Below are 22,648 nucleotides of genomic sequence, written 5' to 3'. Positions count from 1 at the left end.
TGCCATAAGAGATACGCCATAGTTATTACTAAAGCCTAATTATGCAAATGACATCATTTAATAATCATTATTAAATCCCAGCAAGCTTTACTTCTTTTCCTTATTGTTGATGGTTGTCCTTGATAGCAAATGTCACGATGCCTATCATAAAATTAATTTTTGTGGGAATTTCACACCCGTGCAGGGGTTGGAGTGCAGGAGGCCTGGCAGGCAAAGGAGGAAGCTGCTCAGCAGACCTGTTATCTTTGCAAGAGCAAATGTTGTCCACAAGGATGGCAGGGAGGGGAGAGAAAACTCTCACAGCAGCAAATATTTAATTAAAAGTGCTGCTTGGGCCAACTAGTTGTGGCAGCAGCTGCTTAAACAGAGATGTGTCCTTTAAATAACTGCAGCTCAATAAAGGGAGGAAAAGGAGAGTGGAGGGAAAAGCTCAAAGGGCATGTGCTGTAATTGCAGCAGTGGTTTCATTTCTGCATTGCCATGTCTTCAGGAGCCATCAGCTCCTCCTCTGCCTGTTTAAAACTCAGGATGCTTCAAGATCTGGGAGTTCTATGGGGTTGCAAATCAGAGAGTGTCAAGAAAGCCAATACATCACCTGCCACCTGCTGTTGCCTGTGTTTTAGGGTTACAAGGTCTGGTTTATCTGCCACATAGAATAAACCAGAGTTAGGTAGGGACAGGATGAGTTCCTTTCCAGTGTTCACTGGCTAAATTACAGGTGAGTTTGTGGCTCTCCACTGCAGCAGAGTTGCCTGCTGCCCCCGTGCCTGGGAGCTGCCCTGGCAGAACTGTAGACAGTTCTCTGCATTTATTTTCAGGCTCTTGTCAGATTCCCTTTGCTTCTTGATCTGCCACCCTCTGACCTGGACCTCGAAAGGATTGGTGTTATTCATTTAACATGGAATGTTATTTATAATAATACAAGCATGTTTTTCAGGGAGCACCCAAGAGCTGCCATCAGGCTTCCAGATGCAGTTTAGCTCTGTGGTAAATTATGTTGTTTGTTTGCTCCAATGGACACACCAGGTTGGGTTGGACAAGAAAGAAGAGCGTGGGGTGTCCATTCATGTGTGTGTGTTGTGGAGAGCTGTTTGAAGGGCTCAGATCCATAAGGAATGAAGCCATGCAGCTCCTCTTTCCCATGCTCTGGGGACCTTTTCCAGGAGAGCATGAAGAAGCAGACACCAAATCAGAGATATCTGAGAGTCAAGTGTATGAAAGACATAGTGCAGTTCTTGCCTTTTTCATAACTGACTCCTCTCTGGAGTATTTTTAGGTTTTCTCAGCCACTTTCTGGTTAGTCTTTCTAAGGTGCATAATGTCAGATAATGATTAGAGGGCAATAAAGTGGATTTATCCACATAACATCAAAAAAAATGAGATAAAAACCAATATGACCAACAGTATTTAGCGATAAAAACAGTAAGGCCAACAGTATTTACAAGTTTATTTGTTTGGGTTTTTTATTTTAAGAAAAGGGTAGAGCAACACATGTGATGTTATAGAAGCTCTGCCCAAGGTCTATGATACAGTTTTCATGTGTGTGGCACGGAGAGCACGTTATCCCAACGTGCATGTAGTTGATTAGTGTGACACTTCTGCAGACAAAAAAGTCACTCCTGCTCTGAAGAACATGGTGTTAAGGACAGAATGGGCAATGAAGGCCGTGATTCTGCCTGTTTGACATTCAACATGAAGATTCTCCTGACAGTTTTACTCAACTTGAGCAGATTTTAATAATTCAAGCAGAATTTTCCACTCCTGATGCACGGTCGCTGTACTTTGACTTTCATTTTATTTACTTTAGTTTCTAGCAAGGTGGAGTTGGGGTTTTTGGCAAAGCTGGGAAGATAATGGTGGGTTTGTGTTCAGTGTTCATAAAGTCCCTCACAGGGAACCAGCAGCAGCTCCAGCTTTGAAATAAGGACAATATTTGGTGGTGGGATTTAGGTGACTGTGTTTTGCTGTTGCCATGGAAAGAAAACACCAAAAGTAAAGAGAAAGGAAAAGTGATGATCTAAATTACCCTGGGGTAGTTAGTGGGCACTGCCTCTGAATTGTTTCTAAACCTTCTTGTCTGGCTCAGGAGATACTTTACCAACCCCTCACTAGCTCAGGGAATGGACTTTGATTTGCCCAATTTCCTTCAAAACATTTTTCTCCAGGTCCTTAGGAAATAGGTGTGTTTTTCCAGGCTTTTTGGGTAGTGTGTTTTGCTGCATGTGTTGCTTCCTCATTGTTCTGTGTTCAGCCACATGGAGTTCAGTTGTATTCCTGAAGATCAACTGTGCCTTAAAATATAAAATACACCATGTGTGTCTGTGATCTGTGTGAGGAAATCTCTCCTGTGATCACCTGAAAATAATGCAGTCCCTGACAACTGCCTTTCTGCATCTTGCTGGTAGTGAAAGGGATGATGAATGTGGATCCAGAAGAGAGAAAAACAGAATTAGAAAGCCTTTTCCCTTTCCTTCACAGCTACAGTAGATATATCCAATATATTGTCAGCTGTCTTCAGTGCAGCTGATGGATGTTTTGATTCAGTGCCCTGAAAAAAGGCATTAATGGAGAGAAGCAACTGTTGCAGCAAGAAAATCACTGGGATTTGGAGCATTTTGAATGATGCTTTTCTCCCACAATGGTAAAACTACCTGAGTGAGTGCAGAAAACTGCTGCTGTGCTCGGAAATAATCCTCCCCTTATCAACAACTCCCCTGAAAGCCTGGGCACAAAACGTTTTCATTAACAGGAGCTATTGGAGCAAAATGATGACTAGACAAACTGCAGCATTATGCTGCTTGGAGGAATGTCTCAGGCACTTCCAGGATGATTATGAACTCTTTTCTCCCTGGAGATCCTGACAAAAACTTGTCCCATCAGCTGCTCTTGAGCCTGGGCTGGGATTGTAAAGGTTCCTAAAAAATACAGGTGAAACAGGATTGTCTCACCTGTGTGGGCTGGGCTTCTGAATGTATGTTTTTCTTTAATCTTATTGAGGCTTTTATTTAGCTGTGAAGTTCTTCAAGGAAAAAGGAAATTATTGTAGATGCCAGGTAAACATAAGAGAAGTGAGAAATGCAGGATAAGGATGAAATATCCATGTGTCTCTAAGGCTGTCCTGTTTGCTCTGGTGCTTAGACTTCCTAATGTGCAAACTGGGCCAAATCCTACTGTTGTTGCCTTAAAGCAATTTCTGAAGTGGTACTTCCTTGGTAGACTGCAAATCACACTCATAAGTGTGGATCCTCCTGTAGAATAAAACCAAGATTCCCATTCTGAGAAGAGGTGCTTCCCATCCAGGCATGTCAGGGTTTCAGAGTGATGTGGATGGTGTTTAACTTGTGCCCTGAAATGCTTTCATTCAGTGTCTGTAGTTAAATCACTGCATTTCACTTAATTTTTACCTTTTTTTTTTTTTTTTTTTTTTTAAAGTAATCCTTTGTATCTCTGGTAACGTGGAAAATGTTGGAAGCTTAATGGCCTTGACTTATTGGGAAAAGCAAGCACAGGGAGATCCTCCACAGAGCTGAAAGAGCTAATCTCTCTTATTGCACTGAAGGAGGAAAAATCAGAGAGGAAGGCAGAGAGTACACAGACTGCTTGCTGTGAATCTCTCCGTGGTCACGAGTCACTGGCTGCAATTTAAATTAGAAACACACAGTGTCCCAATGACTTTCACTGCCTTGTAGTGCCATTGTGCTGAGATACACAGGTTAAACTGACAGTGGAGATCTGCCTCCATTTTGTTGTTGGGGTTTTTATTGAGGGGGTTAAGATTTTATGGGTGAAGCTTGCCAGGATTTTTCACTCAGGGTCTTGGGAATGCACTGAGCGTCCCCTGAGCCCATGAGGCAGAGAAGCACTGTGAGTGTTCATGCTGCATGGCACAGATGAAGGAGTGAGCTCAGGTTTAGGATTCTTGATGTTTGACAGCGTTGCCAGTGTCGTACGCTGTGGATGAGCTCACCTGTCTGTGGCGCAGCAGGAACAGATGATCCTTAGTGGATCAGGTGGGAATAATAGCTGTTTTCTGCTGTTTATAGGGGTGATTCATTTGCAGTTAAATACCCTTTCCCCCTCTGTTCATGCTGTCACCTCGTTTGTAGCACAGGGAGCTCTGCATTAAACAGCAGCCCACGCTGCGAGAGTCGCTCACACCAAGAGGAGCCCTCGCTGCCCTGCAGTGGTTTCTGTGATTGTGGGGTGGTTTTCCTGGCACAGGGATTGCTCCTGCACCACGAGCACCCTGCACTCTGCAATGCAGCCCATTAGGGGCTGGGTGTGTGATTTCCCTCCCCACCCCTCCTTTCCTACCTGAGGGAGTGCAGGATTCCTCCCGTGCCAGATTCCCGAGGAGCCCCGGGCTGTGCGCTCGGAGCGCGTTTCGTGCTGTTTCTCCTGATCTTTCTGCTGACTGAACAACCCCATCAGCCTGCAGGCCTGCGAGGAGCTGTGCCTGGCAGATCCCTGCCCTCATTTCCAAGTCAAGAGGGCTCTGCCCGGCTTTGTGTCTGCCCAGGGATGGAGCTGGAATGGCTCAAACTGTGGCGAGCTCTGGGTTGCAGCTTCAAGGTGAGGCAGGGCTGCTCCGAGGAGCTGCTGCTTCACTGTAACTCATGTTTGTGTTAACGTGAGGAAGCTCATGATTTTCCTATTATTCTGTGTTTTGAAAGAGGGAGAATGAGTGCACAAAAGAGACGAGCGCCTCTGCTGCAAACCCACTCCGAAATTGAGGAGAATTTGCATCTCCTCCGTAGCAGAGCTGTCATTGACAGCCTCATCTGAACACAAACTGCAACCTGCTTTCCTTCCCTTTGTGCCTGCCTGACACGTCCTCATCCCCTCTCATCCAACCCCACTTGCTGCTGTCCTTTGGTTTGCGCTTCATGCTTGACCTATGAGCTGAAATGCTAATGGCTGTTGGAAAATTTCAATTAATATAAAGCTGGTTTCAGCCAGAAACGTGGCAAGCTTGCGTAGGAGGTGTAGTATCTCGAGGAAATACAGAATGGCAAAAGCCTCAGACAGCAGCTGCATTTTTAACAGGCTGCTGTGCTTTCAGGTGGATCTGCAAAGCTGAAATCTGTGCTGGGTTGTTGCCAGTGATGGTCACTGTGTGTTTGTAGGTCACGACATTCCTCTGCTACAGCGTTATCTCCTTGTGCTGGAATAATCCCTCTGGTTTCATTGGTTAACTGAAAATGAATGAATGCATGGCCATACCTTTGAGTGAAGGAGATAAAACAGACACACGTGGGGGGATTAGGCCCGCTCTTACATCTGTAAATGTGCATATATAAACCTTATTTTGTGGTGACTTGGACAAGAATCATGCAAAGTACACTTCACGGTGCAATGAAGGAACGTAGTCTAAAATTTCAACATGGTATTTTTAATTCCACTTCAAATGCCTCAAAACCTTGCTAATTAAATACGTGTAGATTTCTCAGGAGTCTGCAAAACGTTTACATCAGCAATTTATGCTGCAGGATGTGGTATATGCACCTCAAATACACTATATTAAATCCCCATTTTCCCCTGAAAGAGAGATTGCTGCCCCAGTAGAACTGGAAGAAGGATAGAAGATGAATGTAAAGATAAGGATTGCACAATCAGAACTGATCCCAAGGGGAGGACTTGCAGAGAGCTGGGAAGAGCCAGTCAGATTATTAAGCAGTAAATTTAACACTTATATATTAATACATATTGAGGGACTCCTTAATTCAGTTGATGGAGGACAAATATTTGATCCATTAGGTAAAAAGAAAGAAGTACTTAAACTCATGGAAGAGAGGCCCGTTGGTAGCTATTACAGACTAGAGGTTGGCTGCAGCATCTGGCTCAGAAAGTCCCCAAGCAGAAGGAGATGAGAGGGTGTCTGTACCAGGAGAGGATTCTCCTGCACTCCCTCTGATGCTTATCCATGCCTGTCTCCCATCTGAAGGGCTGAGCCAGAGCCACTTTGGGGTCACCTGGTGTCCTGCTTAATCTCTGTTCTTCTCTTGAAATCAATACAGATGTTTGTATTTACTCACAGATTTCAGAACATCCCTAATGGTGGGATTTGGCTGCAGGGCACTCAGGTTTGTGTGTCCTAATGGCACAAATAACCACAGCAATGGTTATCTCAATTTACTTGTAAGTGCCATGTCGATAATGTCACAACTAAAATATAATGAGGTTTTCATCAGCAGCAAGTGCCATCCACAGCGAGGGTTTATTTCACTGGTTATGAAGAGGCTAAACCAGGTATTGATTTCCAGGCTGGATTTTCTGGTGAGCCTTTATTACAAGTGCTGCTCAGAGGCATCCTGAGGTTCCAGCAGGGTGGATCTGATGATCCGCTGGCAAAGCTGGCTCTCCTCATCCTCTCTGCAGGGCTGTGACTTTCTGAGTAGGTTTCTGCTCTGAATCTCCACAGCTGCAAAAGTGAACTTTGCTTTTCAGCAGTTGTGCAGCTTGTATTAAGTCAGTGGTTTTGTCAAATGTTCCAGGTCTTAAAGTTGCTCGTGCAGATTTTCACAGGAAGCAAATACAGAACTGGGGAGTTTTTAAAAACCAAACCCAAAATGCAGACTCTTACTGACTTGAAAGGAGCCGTCTGATGGAGCCTGTTGGAAGGTGTAAGCAAAAAAAGAAGGGGGAAAAATGATTCAGATAATCTAATTGGAAGGAATCATATTGGTGACATGACAGTAGCAAATCCATTTATTTATATTTTCAGGAAAAGCTGAAGACCTTACGTTCTTGGGCAGCAAGCCCCTCTAGATCCTAAGTAGAAGGCACACATTGGCTGGTACCAGTAGATAATCTGTACTGCTTACAAACTCCATTCCTTCACTTCTCCATCATTGTATGAGTGTAAAAACCATGCAGAGCTTTAAGAAATGTGGTCCTTGTACTCTGTGATTTGGTAGCACAGAGTGTCAGCTACCAGATGTATGAAACAAACTGAGTGAATCAGGTGCTGTGCCATTACATGGGCTGAGTGATGACCAGGAGAAATCCTTAACCATTTCTAGCTGGCTTTTAAACCTGACAAGCTGGGCTCCCAGATTCCTTATTTATTTCTTGTAACCTTGTCCCAGGGAAATTAATTCTAATACACTGTTTATTGAAGTGAATGTTTTACTGCTGCTTGTGCTACATTTCACGGCCTGTTGTACATATTTCTTTATTAATTACATTCATTCCATCACATTTTTAGAGTGGTTTTGTGGTCTGGGGGACGGAAAGACTGATGGATTACAAAATTGGGAAGGAATAATAGTTGCAATCATATCTGAAACACATAAATTTCGTGAAATAATTCTGAAGTTGTTTAACTACACTGAGAACTTTTACTTTAGATGTGCTGTCCAAGAAGGTTTATGAAGTCCTTGGCAGGATAAATAATACATAGACTTTTCTCACTAAACCTCCTGAGAGTGGAATTGCATCTACAAAAAATATCCCCACTCCAGGCTCTGTGCTACTGTCTATTTGGAAATATTTTGCTACGGAAGGAAGAACAGCATTCTCATTTGGATGATTATCTTAATCACTTCCAGCATTTGCATCATGGGCTGCTTTTTTGAGAACTGACAACATCCCAAAATAGGTGACTGGGGTAGAGTCGAGTGAAGGTTATCTTCTCCCTGCTACTAGCACTGGGATGTCAAAAAGCTTTTAGGGGAAAAGCTGTGTGTAACACTGACACCTGAAGTGGAACTCTGGGGCCTTATGAATATTCCCTCTCATCTTTTTTTCCCAAGCACTTGAGTGACTCTTCAGGGGGGATACAGGGGGGAAAAGAAAAGGTTTTGAGCTGCACAAATCCTGTTGCTGGAGCACTAAATTTTGGGTTTCACTGGTGTAAATCTCAACCTTTCCCGGCTGATTAGTGAAGTAGGGAGCCACTCCTACCTGTGGCATGGAAGAGCACAGAGGTGATTGATTCCATGTGCTCCCTGGGGCTCTGCCTGTATCCCAGGGAACCTGTTCTGGGAGCTGAATCTTCAAAGGTGATAGGGATGAAGGGGTTTGTGGGTTGGAGCCTCCAGGTCCAGGCTGACCCTGTGCAGGGATGGAGATAACACTTCTGGAGCACTGGTGCTCTACAAGCTGAACCCCAACCATGTGATTATAATTTTGAAAGTGAGAGGACTTAATTAAACTCCTGTATTTTATACTCACTGAATTTGTCTTTTCCAACCTTTATGGTTCCACGTGGTATCATTAAACAACCAAATTTTTATTTCTTATACCAGAAAGCAGTTATTTTTCCCCCAGTGTTTTTCTGTTTTTCTAGAACTGTGAGCATACAGAAGGTTGTCATTTCTAATTACAAATGGCTTTTTATTTAAAAATCCTGTCACATACAAGTCACTAATGAGGAACTTAGCCCAGAGATGTCCCAGTGTTAAGGTGTGGGAATCCAGTACTTTCCTGAATATTTGTGCTGTACAGGACTTAAATAAGGACCAAACCTCACATATTTGAAGAGGGAACCAAACAGCTGAGGTAGATGCCATATTTAGTAGTGCAATATAATTTCTCTTGGAAGCAGTAGACCAGTAATCTGGGAATTTTGGCTGTCATCCTGCTGCTATTTATGAGCAATTTTAATGTAGTAATTACACGTAGGGAAAATTTTTCACTAGGTTGATGAGATAAATGGAAATTTAATTTTTTTTTCTTGTTTGGTTGTCCAGTATTTTTATTACATCCTTCTGGAAGCAAGGGGGTATAATAAAAGAATCTGGAACTGCATTGTTCCTTGGAAAAACTGATATTTTGAAAGATTTGCTCAGTGTAAGTTAAAGGCAGCTCATTAAACAAACAAATGAGCTGTCCTTAGAGCAATCAGTATTTACTATTAACTGAACAGCACAGTAAATAATGAATTGCAGGTAAGGAACTACAGATAAGTATTTGCAGTGAATTCAAATTACTTGCCTTAAGCCTGAGGCAGAGAAAAGCAAATAGAAGGATAGAAATGGAGAGAGGAGGGGAGGGGGGAGCAAAAGGAAGAGGAGGGGTTGTGAATGTAACATTTGTTGCATCAATACATGTTCATTCATTTGGTAGATGAAAGGTTTTCTTTGGCAATCTGGTGGCCCTCTCCCTGGTCCAAGGGATGCTGCAGCCAGCTCCTTGTGAGAACAAAGGAGGAGGTGGAATTCCTGGAAAAAAAGGGAAGAGAAGGCTTTGGAGAGACCTCATAGCCTTGCAGTACCTGAAGGGGGTCACAAGAAGGCTGGAGAGGGACTTTTCCCAAGGGCATGTCCTGATGGGACAAGGGGGAATGGCTTCACACTGACAGGGGGCAGGGTTGGATTGGATATTGGGAGGATGTTCTTCCCTGTGAGGATGCTGAGGCACTGGAACAGGCTGCTCACAGAACCTGTGGATGCCCCACATCCTCAAGGTGTCCAAGGCCAGGTTGGATGGGCCTTGGAGACACCTGGGCTAGTGGAAGGTGTCCCTGCCCATGGCAGGGGTGGGACAAGATGGGCTTTACGGTCCCTTCCAACCTAAACCATGCAGTGATTCCATGAAAAGCAGGAGCTCTGGGCCTGACCCAGCGTTGCCTCAGAGCAGGGCTGGTGTTTTAACCAAGGCAGGATTTTGCAAGGTGCTCTCTGGCACTTACCCACCCCCAAGGACAGAGCTGTGCTTTGGCACCAGCGAGACCGAAACCTGCCCACAGCTGCCAAATGCCTGCACAGCTCCCTCATTTCTGTCTCCAGATTACTTAAGAAACTAAATTGTTTGTTTGCTAGGAGCTGGCACAAGATGAGAACTTTTGGGTTGGAGTTTAATCATCACAGGAGGGAAAGATTGTGCTGTCTGGAGTTTGGTAATGCGGCTGTGTTTGAAGCCGGGATGGATGGGCTGTCTGGATGGATGGATGGGTGTCTGGGCATCTGATGGAGGATGTCTGATATGGCTCATTTAGGAAGGGGCTTGGGGTTGTTTGGGTGCTGGAGATGAGAGGGGAGGTTGGTGATTTAATCAGGATCTCTGCAGTTTCAGCTGAGCTGTGGGCCTGAGGCTTGGTGGGACAGCCAAGGGTGTGACAGCCATCCTAAACACCTACAGCCACCCTAAACACCTACAGCCACCCTAAACACCTACAGCCATCCTAAACACCTACAGCCATCCTAAACACCTACAGCTTGGCAGCCCTATCTATAATCACCTTAAATAAGGTTAATGTCTGGCACAGCTCTCTGCTGGGAGGATGAGTCTCACCTGTCCATCTTCTGAGGACCAGCATTGTCCAGAGCAGGGTGCAGAAGAGACTGGTTCAGTGGGGCACGTTGGGGGAGATGTGGATAAAGGGTTGGCATTCCATAATACCTACTGACAGCCTGGATAACACCTCTGCTACTCCATTAGGAATAATATGTATGACACAGGAACAGGAGGCTTATCCTGCTGGATAGTTATCTCTAGGCCAACACCTCCACAAAGATGGAGGTGCTTAATTCCTCTTGTTAATTCCTCTGACACTGGGACTGCACCTTAGGGAATCCACCCCAGAACAAACCAGCCAAGGTAAAACACAGTGCAGGGAGATTTCCAAGTGGCCTCTGGAAGTATCTGCTGGCTGTTCAAAAGTCCAGCAGCACCAGTCCCCCTGTGCTGGCTGCTTCCCAATGCTGGTGCTGTCAGCCCCTGCATTAGTATTCCAGCCAGGGAAGAGGAGCGAGGCGCTAGACAGGCCAACTAATTACAGCAGCCTGCAGAGGCAAGTCGTGCTGTAGCACAGGATAAAGGATATCCTGCTTATTTGGAATGTTTCTGCTTTGCTCTGTCACTTTATTAAAAAAAAAAATAAGAAAAAAATAAGGTGTGAGCTGATGGGTTTGGGTGAGGAATTGAGTTGTGTTTCTGGTTTTTAATTTTTTCTTGAATTTAATCTGAATCTACACAATGCTTTGTAACACTGATATAAAAAGAAACTTGCTGCTGCTCAGCCTGTGACCTTAGCAGGCTGCACACCTCCTGGAATCCCAGCTCTCCTGCCTCTGGTTGGCATCCTGACCTGCCTGCTCCGGTCCCCAGAGCTGCCAGCAGATGGGGGAGAGGAGGATTTCACTGCCATGGATGTACCATCTGCAGGCAGCAAAACTGGTCAGATTTTTACGAGCCTAAATTGCAATTCTGTGTCCAGAGGGTTTGCTGTCAGAGCATCTGTTTTGCTGTGGCTGACACAGATCTGGAGCTGAGTGTCTGCCAGGAGCAGGTGAGGGAGGGTGGCAGCCCCGTCCTGCGGTGACAGCAGCCATCAGGTGGGGCTGCTCCGTGTCCTGGGGGCCCCCCAGGCTGTCACACAGCCCAGCTTTTAGCAGGCTGAGGGTTGGAAAGGTCCATTAGTCACAAGTTAGAGCCAGGAGAACTCAGACTGCGGGAAACACCGACTGCCACAGAACAGAACCTGCTGGTGTTGCCTGATTTGGCCTGATTTGCACTCAGGAACAGCCTGGGGGTGGCAGCAAAGCCAGAGGGTCTCTGTCCCCTCTGGTGCCCTTCTGCACCATCCCCCTCTGTGAAACCAGCACTAAGCAGATTAGTCAGGTCCTTCCATCAGCAAACACTCGCTGCCTAAGATACTTATAAGACATCTGGTTTTTAGCCTCGTTTCTAAACAAATGAGGCTTATGTGATTATGGTGTCTGTCGCCTGCCCCTCCTTGGCCAATTTCCACCTTCACCCAAGGATTTCAGTCTCACAGTCCTTACCTTCCAGGAAGTTTTCATGAGCTGGGGAACCACATGAACAGAAATTACCCTGGAGGAAGGGCCACAGCACAACCCGTTGCTGAATTCCAAGAGCTGAAGCGAGAGGGAGCGTGCTGGGTAAAAGGGGAATCTCTGCTTTATGCCTGTGTTTTGTAGAGGTCCAGCAAACCAACAGTGAGGAGAAAACCCTGTGTGTGTGGGCTATGGCTCAGCCCTGTCCCTGCTCCAGCAGTGCTGGGCAAGGACGAGCATCCCTGGGTTCCATCTCCCCCCTGCCCCCAACGCCAACTGCTCCCGGTGATCCCGGGATTGCTTTTCTAATCCCTGGATTAACTGGGTGGGATGTGCAAAGATCCAAGAGCTGTGTTTGAGCCAGGCTTAGTCTGGAAATGCATTGCCATGGTCGTGCAGCTCTGCCTGTGAACTTGGTGGCAGGAGTCAGAGCTCACTGTGTGCACAGGACTGGGGGCTGAGGGTTGGTCCTTTGCTCCAGCATGTTAGACTTGTCTTAAAAATGGCTCTTGTTAAGTTATCTTGACAACTGGGGTCTAAATTCTCTTGGGACTGGTGTCTCTTAGCCTTAGGAGTTCGAGGATGCACAGGTACAAAACACACCTAAGAGTCGTTCATAATTCACTGAGATACCGTGAATGAAACCGCATGAAATCCTCTGTGCACCCACATCTGTAGAATCAAAGAATCACAGAATGTCTGGGGTTGGAAGGAACTTCAAAGATCACCCAGTGCCACCCCCTGCCAGGGGCAGGGACACCTTCCACCAGCCCAGGTTCCTCCAAGCCCCGTCCAACCTGGCCTGGGACACTTCCAGGGATGGGGCAGCCACAGCTTCTCTGGGATCCTGTGCCAGGGCCTGCCCACCCTCCCAGGGAACAATTGCTTCCTACTGTCTGATCTAAAGCAGACTTTTACTTCTCTGTGAATTACACTTGAATGCTCATTAGCACTGGATATGTCTCCTTTTAGCAGCTAAAAGACATTTTTGCCTTGTAATGAAGAACCTAAGGGTGTATAATGGAATGTGTGAAACCTACCTATAGGAGTTCTGGGATTATGGAGGAAAAGCAAATGTTTCATGTTCTGGTCCTTATTAATGAACTAAATGAGATTGTGTCCTTTTTTTTTAAGCACAAATGAAAGATAAAAGACGGATGAGATTTACGAACAAGGTCATTAGTGTACCAAATTTCTCTCATTAGATCTGTTACATTACTTTCCAACTTACACAACTCTCATTAGAAAAATTTATGAACTGGAATGATTACAAATATACTGCATTTTAAACCATCCCTACTTTTAATTGCAAAACAAAAAAAAAGCAAAAAACCCCACCATTATACTTCTGTGCTATAATAGAGTTGTACTTTTTGTGTATGTATATTTTTGTTAGAGATATAATAGGGGTTATTCTCGAAACCAATGGATGGAGGGAGAGGAGAGGAAATTGGACCACAGTGCAATTTGCAGTTTAGCTGAAGCATTTATTTAATTTATAACTCTGTTAGACCCAAGTTCATTTTAAAGGATAATATTGTTGTTTCTTCTCCTCACTAGACTTCCACTTTCACATCCCTACGTCTGATTTGAAGTGACTGGGAGAGGAAGCACCAGGTATCTCTCATTCTGTTTGGACTCCTTGTTTACAGAAGAGTGATGGAGATGCTATTAAGCACAAAAGGCATCCCCATATGCCTGTTTTTCTTTGTATTGAGTTTGGCAGCAGCTATTGAAATACCATTATCAGGTGAGTTGTAGTTATTTGCTGTACACTTTGCTGGTTTGTTTGGTATCCCTTTTTTTTTTTTTTTTCCTTTTAAACTTCCCCCGAAAGAAAAATATTAAATCCTCCTTTCCAGTTGTTCCATTTTAAATTTAATCCTGCCACAACCTGGCCTTTGGGAAATTCAGGTGTGATACAAAGTAAACTACTCTGCTTTTGCCTGTTTAAATGTAGCAGTGAACTTGTCTAATAACATATATCTGGTGTTTGCCATCCAACACACAGCTTAGCTCCGAGGGTTTGGGTTTGTCCTTCACATAAATTCCTCATTTTGGCACTGAATCTCCCCCAAGCTTGTTTGATGTACGTATATCCTTGCTTTCTTGTCTTGCAACCTGCCATTCCAGCCTGGAAAAGGAGCAGGTGTGTGGCTCAGGGTGGATGTTGCTCCCCAGGGGGGTATTTTGTACACCTTGTACCCCCCCCAGGGAGCACCTCCTGCATCCTTCTCTGGCTGTGGTGCATTTAAACTGCCTGTTTTCCACGGTCCACGTGCTTCCAGGACACGTGTAAAATATGGGATGAGGCTCATAGGGAACAATCCAAGCAAAGCCAGTGGACCCCACTGCCTGGAGAACAGCCCAGACCTCTGAGCTTTGCCTTTTCCAAATATAAATGGACCAGGAGGGTTGCAAAGTACACTAGAGTTTTTGGGTTTGGTTTTGTTTTGTTTTGGCTTTTTTTAGGGGGGAGGCTTGGTGTTAAACAGCCTTAACAAAGCAAAACTCAACAATATTGGAGTTTATGAATTATGAGAATAATTCATAAGGGAAAAGCCATGTAGGCTCTTTGCAGGGTTTTGAGGGATGTGGCCCCAGAGTAGGACATGAGGCAGTTTTGGGGCATCCTGTGGAGCTGGCATGAGCTGTCAGCACTCTGGAGCTGCCAACAGCCCTGGCTGCAAAGGGGAAGGCAACCAAGCAGGGTTATAGGAGATTGTTTTCAAGCTGTCCCAATTTGCATTGGAAAATAGAGGTTTGTTTTTTTTCAGGAAGGTTCTGCAGCAGCTCCTTGAGTTTCAGTAAAACAGAAGTGGAGCTGTGGCTGTGAAGTGCAGGACAAACTACCTGGGCACCCACTGCTTTTACGTGAGGGAACCACATCACCATTAACTTGCTCTAATGAAGCATTTTATATTTTAATACAAAGAGTTATTTCTGGTCAGGGAAGCTGGTGGTCTTAGAACTGTTCAGCTTTGAGACCACATGACATGATAAGACACCACATTTCGCTCCAGCTTTGGGCTTCCTGGACTCCAAGCAGCAACCAGAGAGCATGTTAATTCTCTTCCTGGCTGTTTATAACAATGTGATGATCCCATTATCCCCAGCCCTGCTGCAGGGAGTGTTCTCCCTCGTGTGGCTCTCTCACACAGGCATTTGCAACACTTTAATTCCCTCAGAAAAAATAATAATAATGTGTTAGTGCAACATCCTTGCGTGACCGTGCGAGTGGTAACTCTGCACCCTGGAGGGGTATTAAACTCATCCTTGCAGTCCATGGATTTCCTGGCAATTCTATCCAGGATGGAGATACAAGTTTGCTACTTCACGTGTGCGAATCTGTGTCTGGATTAAGAGCCAGTTTTTGCCTTCCCCCATGAATAAATTTCCCAGCCCACAGCCCCGTGCTTTGGCTGCAGCTTTAGCACAGCCCCAGCTCTGCTGTGCCCTGGGCAGGCTGGCCAGGGGAGTGTGAGTAGGTGATGCCCGTGGGCTGGGCACAATCTGTGCTGCCAACCCTTTCCTTGGCCACTGGGGCAGTGCCAGTGACCAGTCTGGGGGAGCAGAGAGCATTGGCCATGCCAGGAGGACGAGGATCATCTTCTTATTCAGGCCAGGGCTCCCTTTTGGCAGGAGTGGGGCCACCCTGACATCGTCCCTTTCCAAGGAGGGACCTGAGGGAGCTCAGATTTGCTTGAGTGGTGATTTAACCCCAATACCTCTTTGTGCTCCAGTTTCACAGCTTCCAACCATCACGGAGCAATCCCACACCCAGGTTGCCTACCCCTTTGATGAGGACTTTACAATTAAATGTGAAGCCAGAGGAAACCCACAGCCCACGTGAGTAGTGCTGGGAGAAGCAGCAGAAGCAGAGTTTGCTTTTAACCTTTGCCAGGCATTGTTCTTGGCTGTGGGTGGCTGGTGCACATTATCCTGCTCATCATCGTGGTTAAGGTTTGGGTTTCCACTTGGGCCATTCAGTTTTTGTTGCTCCATCACTTCCCCTCACTCTGTGAGTAGGTATCAACATGTTGGGTTTTTTTTTTTTCTTTCTGGGAGATGTTCCATTTATCTGGCACGTGCTAAGTTCACCCCCTGATTTAAAAAAACCCTGTCTGGGCTGTGCTGCAAAAGATAGGAGGTGTGTAATAATAATCAAAGGAGCCCAGCTGCTCTTCTGCCTTTTCCACAGCCGCCCTAAAAATACCAAACACATTAAATCATGTATTCAGACATCACATTTGCATTTTATCAGATAACTTGTCTGTACCTGACATCACCAGGGCCGTGGTGATGTTGCAAATGGACACATTAGGAGTCATTCAAATAAATATCCAAAGATAAGCTTTATGTATTTTACAGAGGTGTAGAAAAGAGAAAGATTTTAAATGAAAATGTGATTAACAAGAATGTAATAATAACACAGTAAAAGCTCCTCCTGAGGCTTTCCACACTGAATGGGATAAATTAATAGCTGGTTTGCATGTCATTTTTACTCTTTAATCCTTCCCTTCTCCTTTCTCGGCAACACAATTTAAACTTTAAAAAGGTTTTTTTGTACCTTATATCAAGATTACTTAATCACTTGTAATTGAGCTCTGAATGGGGATTTGTAGCATGATAACAAATTCCCTTTGTTTCACAGATTGTCAGTGCATCAATGAGAAGTTTTCTGTTCTATTTAAATGATGTGATAGTGCCTGTTAGGTGATAGGAACCCAGATTCCCTCCATACTGCAGCAAGGCAGTTTTGCCAAAACTAGGGAAGTGACAAAATGTACAGTTTTGTTGACATTAATTTATTCCCTGGAAACAATACTCTTTAAAAAAAAAAAAAAAGGTACATCTCCCACTAAATGCAAGTATTCTAATTTCCATCTGTCAGATTTTGGATCAGTGTAGCCAAATTTCAATCCATCTGAGAATTCCAGATAGGGGACATGTGACAAATATTTCGGCACTCATCAAAATCACACCCCAGTAACATTAAAACTACAGGTGATTCTGTGGCAAAGGAGGAGCTCAGTGGAATCACCTCGGTTTCTCCTGTGTCCAGCCACGGGAGATGGCAAGAAAAGCTCCTGTCAGCCCCTGCCAGTGCAAAGCCACCAGCTCTTCTACAGACACAGCCCTTTGCAAACCTCCAGCTGCTTCCAGGGGGTGGCTCTGGCTTTCACAGATAGTTCACTGTCCTTGCCTTAAGCTCTGTGTTCCCATTTCACGTCACAGCGAGTTGCCCAAAAGCAAAGTGTCCAGGAGGAGAGATGTGCCCAAGAGCCAGCACAAGTCAGAGCAGCACAGTGCTCATTTTGCCGTTCAAATCTCTCCTCTGATGTCCTTTTGTTTCAACAAAACCCCCTTGGACCCACAGGTACCCCTGGTTTAGTCCCACAGTGCTGCTCTGGGACCTGCCCTTGTAACACTTGTATTGTTTTTCAGCTTTAACTGGACTAAGGATGGAAAACCATTTGATTTGCTGTCTGACCCGAGGATAGTTACATCCAACAACTCTGGAACTTTTGTGATTCAAAACCGAGGAATCATCAACAATTTCCAGGGGAAATATCGTTGCTTTGCTTCCAATGTGCTGGGAACTGCCATGTCAGAAGAAATTGAGCTAATTGTTCCAAGTAAGGGTTTTACTTTACTTCTGGGTTGAAATTATTATTATTATTGTTATTGTTAAGATGAGAATGGTGTTTCCTCAAGTGAAATGAGAAAGAACTGGTTCTTAAGGTGGTATATGGTGAAACATGAACTGTTTGTTATTCAGTGAATATTCAAAGGAAAAGTTCTTATTTGGTCCCTGGAATGACTTAATTTAGTTCCTGGTTTTGAGGACAGAAATCAAATCTGGATGCAGGATTTCAGACAAGACCCCTGGACTGTCAACTCCCAAGTGCAGCTACTGACACTCCTTCCCAACTGCATACAAATGAAACTGGGTAGATTATGGATATGTTTTCCCAGATACAGTATTTTGGAGAACATTTATTATTTACTTTTGCTTTTTTTGAGCATTTTCTGCCCCACTTTGCCTCTAGAGGGTGGGTTAGTGAGTAAATTAGTATCAACTTTTTGATAGCCATCTCAGGAGAGCTGAAAGCTCAACACCAGAAAATGATTGTTTGCTTTGAGTTGGCTTTTAAAATGCCTTTGCCATAAAACCCATAAGAATTCTTTTCTGATTTGTGTTTGTTTAGAGCCACTGCTTGTTCTTGTGATGCTTCCACTTCTAATACTTTCCTCTTTCTGTAAAGAAGAAAGCATAAATATTGATGAGAGTTGTAGGCTGGTAAATTCTCTAACTAATCTGGGCAGAGACAATTTGTTTGTGAGCTGATGCCAGCACATCATGAAAATATAGGAATTAAAATATTTGGAGAGATAAAGCAAATAGCAGAAAATATGGCAAAGTAGTTACCTAAGGGCAGTACAGTTATTGAAAGGCATTAGCTGTTCATGAAAGACAAAAGTAATGGGATGGCTCATGAAATAGTGTTAGAATTATATTAAAAAGTCAAAATGTAGTGGGCAATAAAGGATTAGGAAGTTGTCAGAGAAAACAAAACTGGTTTGAGTCAGATGACTTTGGTGAAATGTTGTAAAAAGCACTTTGTGAGTTTGGGGAAACTCCTGAGCTAAATTTGGCATGATCTCTCTAATATTAGGTAATTTTACTTATTAAGAAATGAGAAATTATGTGATGCTTTTTGCTTTCCAAACATTTACTGGACAACAAAAGCTGTTAAGGGTCGTAGGACCAACATTTCAGCTCAGCAACCGTGACTGAGTGCTGTTCCCATGGTCCCATCTCAGAGCTGGGAACAGGGAATCAGGAGCTGGGGGGAAGGATGGCAGAAATAGCAGGTTTTTACAGCAAAATAGCAACTGATGCAAATGTTTGAAAGCTCCAGGGGAAGTGACTCAGTCAGCTGGGAGTTCATTAGTCTGATGTCAGGAGCACTCTGGGTTTGGGATAATAAACACTTTCAGATATGAAAGGCCTGGAACTGAGTGGAAAACGAGCTCAAAAATATGGCAGTGAAAATTAGTGACCCTGGAAACTTGTCCTTCCATCACCAGCAAAGAGGGGGAAATGAGGGATTAAGGACCAGGAGAGCAGAAGTGGGGTGAAATTTATGGATATAAAATTCAGGGTCCTGGTTAGGACAATGTTATTGAGTCGAAGAATCGTTAAGGTTGGTAAAGACCTCTGAAGATGGTGGAGTCCAACATTCACCCAGCACTGCCAGGTCCAACATTAGACCATGTCCTGAAGTTGACAGAAGTGTCTTTGGACCAACACATTTCATCACTTTTAGTTTGGAAGATGAACACACAAGTGTCTTAAATTCAGGATTGAAATATATGAAATTAGAGGAGAAAAATCTGAAGCAGAACCTTCCTTGTAAGAGTAGAAAGGAGAAGAAAGTTCTCCAGGATGGAGCAGGGGGAAACCATGGAACAGGCTGTACAAAGCAGTTGTGGGATGTAGAGGAAGAAGAGATTCAGCAATGCAGTGGGATTTTTTCGAGGTTAGATCCTGCATTTCCAAGCTCCTCCGATATTTTGTTATCAGATATCTGACAGCCCTTTGCACAGCTGGAATTGGTGTGTCCACGTGGCAGGGGATTCCTCCACAGCCTTCTCAGCCTCACAGGGCCAGGACATGAACTGCTGAACTAAAAAAGATGCTTAAAACTGAAAACAATGATGTCTGTATTTGGGATTATGGAATTTTTACTCAGAGCAGGTATTTTTTGCTTTTAATGAAAAATTGGCTATAGTAGCTTGAGTAGATATTAAATATACTGGGAGCACTTAGCAACAAATTCACTGAGAGGTCACAAACACGGTTGTTATCAAGTGCAAGAGGAATTTTAGAGCTAATATATGCAAAGTCCTAAACCCAGGAAATAAATACATGGTGCAGATAATCTATTAGAGGGATTTACCCAACTCATACATCTCCTAAAGCACATTTGCTGTTATTAGTGCTCTTCTGCCATCAGTTCTTTCATTTAATGGTGCAGTGTAGATGCTGCAAACAAAATCAAGATTCAGAGAGGAATAGAAGGCACATTTGGTTTTCTAAAGTGCTGGATGGTCCACGACTGTGGCCAGGTGAAGGAGCTGCTGGTGCACAGATCCGCTGTAAATCAGCAGTTGCTGACGGGGGAGCTGGGGATAAATCACCTCCATTCACCCCCCGGTTTTGAAGCCGAGACTGGTACATGTGAGATCAGTCCACGCATTCATGGAATGATGCAGAGGTGGCAAAGCTTTGCCAGCTGCATTCAAGTCCAATGTAAAGCTGCTTGGCAAGTCACCATGCCAGTGAAGGGAAGAAAACCCCAGAGAGCCAGAGAGGGCCAGTTTCTTTCATAAATTACATTTACACTGCAGCAGCAGAATACTGGGCCTGTGAGGTGGCTGCTGAAAAGGAGAACAAAAGACTGTTTACTCACAGTAGTCATTCCAGGAGAGCAATAGAAATGTCAGCAGAAATGATCATTAAATCTCACCTACATAATGAAAATACCCCACCTCCCCTATATAGGCTGACATTAAGGAGAGGGGGAAGAATGGGCTCTGAGGATCTGATCTGTGTGCAGCACTAACAAAGGCCAGATTGTTACAAGATACATGCAGCAGGAAAATGAATTTAAATGGTGAGAACACAGACTTCAGCTCCCCTCCTCCTGGATTTCGGGAATCTGTTGCTTGAATTAGTGAGCAGGCCCCGTGCCAGAGGAAGGAGAAGAAGTACAGTTTAAACTTCTTTAATTAACTGTGATGTAAAAGACTCTTCATGGTAGATTGCCTTAAGATTTATGCTCAGTATTTCTAAAGCTGCTGCTCCAAAAGCCCAGAGATTTGGGGATGGAAATATAAAACTGTCTGGTGGCAGGCTGTGCTCTGCCAATGATGTGAGTTCTGGAATTCCCAAAGAAAGCCAAACCTGTGCTAATATTCAAAAACCCAGGTTTTTGTGAAATATTGTGAAATCCGTTAAAAATGCTGAGCTGATACTGAATTCAGAGGTCTCAGTGACCCACTTTGTGTTTGCTGTGGCCTTTATGGAAAATTAAACAAAAGAGAGGAACTCACTGAGACTTTGCAGGTGATGGAAATAAAATTTACCCCTCCTATGTCCTAAAACCACGTCCTGTACCTGTGAGAACTTTTCTGCCCATCTGAATTGTTGGGTTCACTCTGTTGCCAGCAACCAACATTTTGGGAAGGGTGATAGAGAGATTTATACAGGAAAAGGAAATCACTGATTCCACCCCACATCTCTGGGGGAGAGCAGACTGATTGCCACAGTCTTCTTGGCAGCCAGACTTTGGTAACTTTTTCAGTTTAATGCAGCAATTAAAAAATCCATAAATAAGCAGGATTATATCTCATAAACATTTCAAAGGCTGCAATGAAAATTACAGATTTAACTACTGCTCACGTGGCTCATAATATCAACTGAGGCACAGAGATGAGCACTGGAAGCTTCCCAAGGTGCACTGTGATTGAGGACTGAAAGTCATGTTTGAGATTCTTTGATAATGTTGGGCTGCTTGCTGCACAGGATACAGATCTGCATGAAAAATCCCAATTAAATGCTAATTAAAGTGTCCAAGGAGCTGGAAAGTGCCAGGATATCAAAATTTCCTGACTGTTTCTGCTTTCTCTCACTTTTACATCCTTTGAGGATTTATTTGCATGGAAGAATATTGGAATATCCATGATGGGTCGGGCTAAGTATCGCTCTACCCCAGGACAAATCTCCAGCAGCATCCACAGAGGAGGTTCTAAAAATAGACCTGGTGGATAGTGATGTTTTTCTACAATAGCTTCCCAATGTATTTGTTTGTTGTTGATTTATCATAAAGAATTGACTCCCATTTTACATCAGACACCAGCACAAACAAGGCACAGGGGTCTCAAGGACAAGTTAGCTGGAGAAATGCTTTTCCTTCAAGTTCTCAACACCTTGATGAGAAACATGTAAAATAACAGATTGAATTGGGTGTGTTCTCATGTAAAGTGGAATAAATTGCCATAATTGGTACAGTTATAGTGTGAAGTCACTGCAGTCAGCAGCAGGACAAAACCCAAGCTGTGGGACACGGTGTGCCAGTAGATACTTGAGTTAATCAGCAGTTCTGGGGACTGGAGAAGCCAGCTCTGGTTGCTGTGTTTGTGAATTTATGTGGCTAAACTCAAATGTGGATTTTATATTGCATTGTGTTGGTGCCCCCCCTGTTTGTTTTTGGTTGAGATGCTGCATTTTCTGAGCAGATAAGGAGGAGGAGGGGGGCACACAGGCTCCCTTCTGAATTTTCTCCCAGCCACCCTAATTTGCCAGTGGTGCTTCGGGCTCCTCTCATTGAACTTTGAGTCACCCCAGGGATTAAGCAGAGCCTGGCTCCTTGCACAGGCGACTCTGGACACTGATAATCTTCCATTTCCATGGTTCACACACTGCCAGAGCACTTTCAGGCTGGTTTGTGAGTGCTGTGCAGCTGTCACGGTGCTGCCTTGTCAGGAATAAATGCTTGGGCAGCAAACCTTTTCCCAGGAAAAAAAACCATTCGGGCAGTGAAGCTTTTCCCAGGTATTTTGAGCATTTCAGATGCCATGGGGGGCATTTGGGAGACGTCTCCATATCAGGTGTGCAGGTTTCCATCTTACCTGTAGCTGTTCCTCTGATTAGCCACGAATCAGGAGTGATTGATTCTGGAATATCTCCTAATTAGAACACAGGAACAATTCAAAAAAAAAAATCCAAAATATTGCCTACATGTATGTCCTGGAGGTTGATGTTCAAAAGCCAAAGTCTAATGTGACAGTAGCTTCTTATTTTTAATAAATCAGAATTCAGAGCAGGTCTTTTTCTA

At 44.3% G+C, this 22,648-nt stretch overlaps 1 protein-coding gene across 8 annotated transcripts in view; it reads left to right on the top strand.

The window, feature by feature from the left end:
• The window catches only part of CHL1 (cell adhesion molecule L1 like), a 128,490-nt gene that overhangs the window by 59,091 nt on the left and 46,751 nt on the right, over nt 1–22,648 (top strand). For all 8 annotated transcript variants that reach the window (XR_007628645.1, XM_050312698.1, XM_050312700.1 and 5 more), the window contains 3 exons: nt 13,302–13,491; nt 15,485–15,590; nt 17,190–17,380. Coding sequence is in view for 7 of the 8 variants with exons in the window: in XM_050312698.1 (XP_050168655.1) it covers nt 13,401–13,491; nt 15,485–15,590; nt 17,190–17,380 (388 nt within the window). In the remaining variant the exon portion in view is untranslated. The remainder of the gene's footprint in view (nt 1–13,301; nt 13,492–15,484; nt 15,591–17,189; nt 17,381–22,648) is intronic.

Source organism: Myiozetetes cayanensis, unplaced genomic scaffold (genome assembly GCF_022539395.1).
Source record: "Myiozetetes cayanensis isolate MyiCay16 unplaced genomic scaffold, myiCay2020 scf18, whole genome shotgun sequence".
In the NCBI taxonomy this organism is placed as follows: Eukaryota; Metazoa; Chordata; class Aves; order Passeriformes; family Tyrannidae; genus Myiozetetes; species Myiozetetes cayanensis.
Note: the sequence above shows the minus strand (reverse complement) of the source record. Positions and strands in the feature narration are given on the sequence as shown.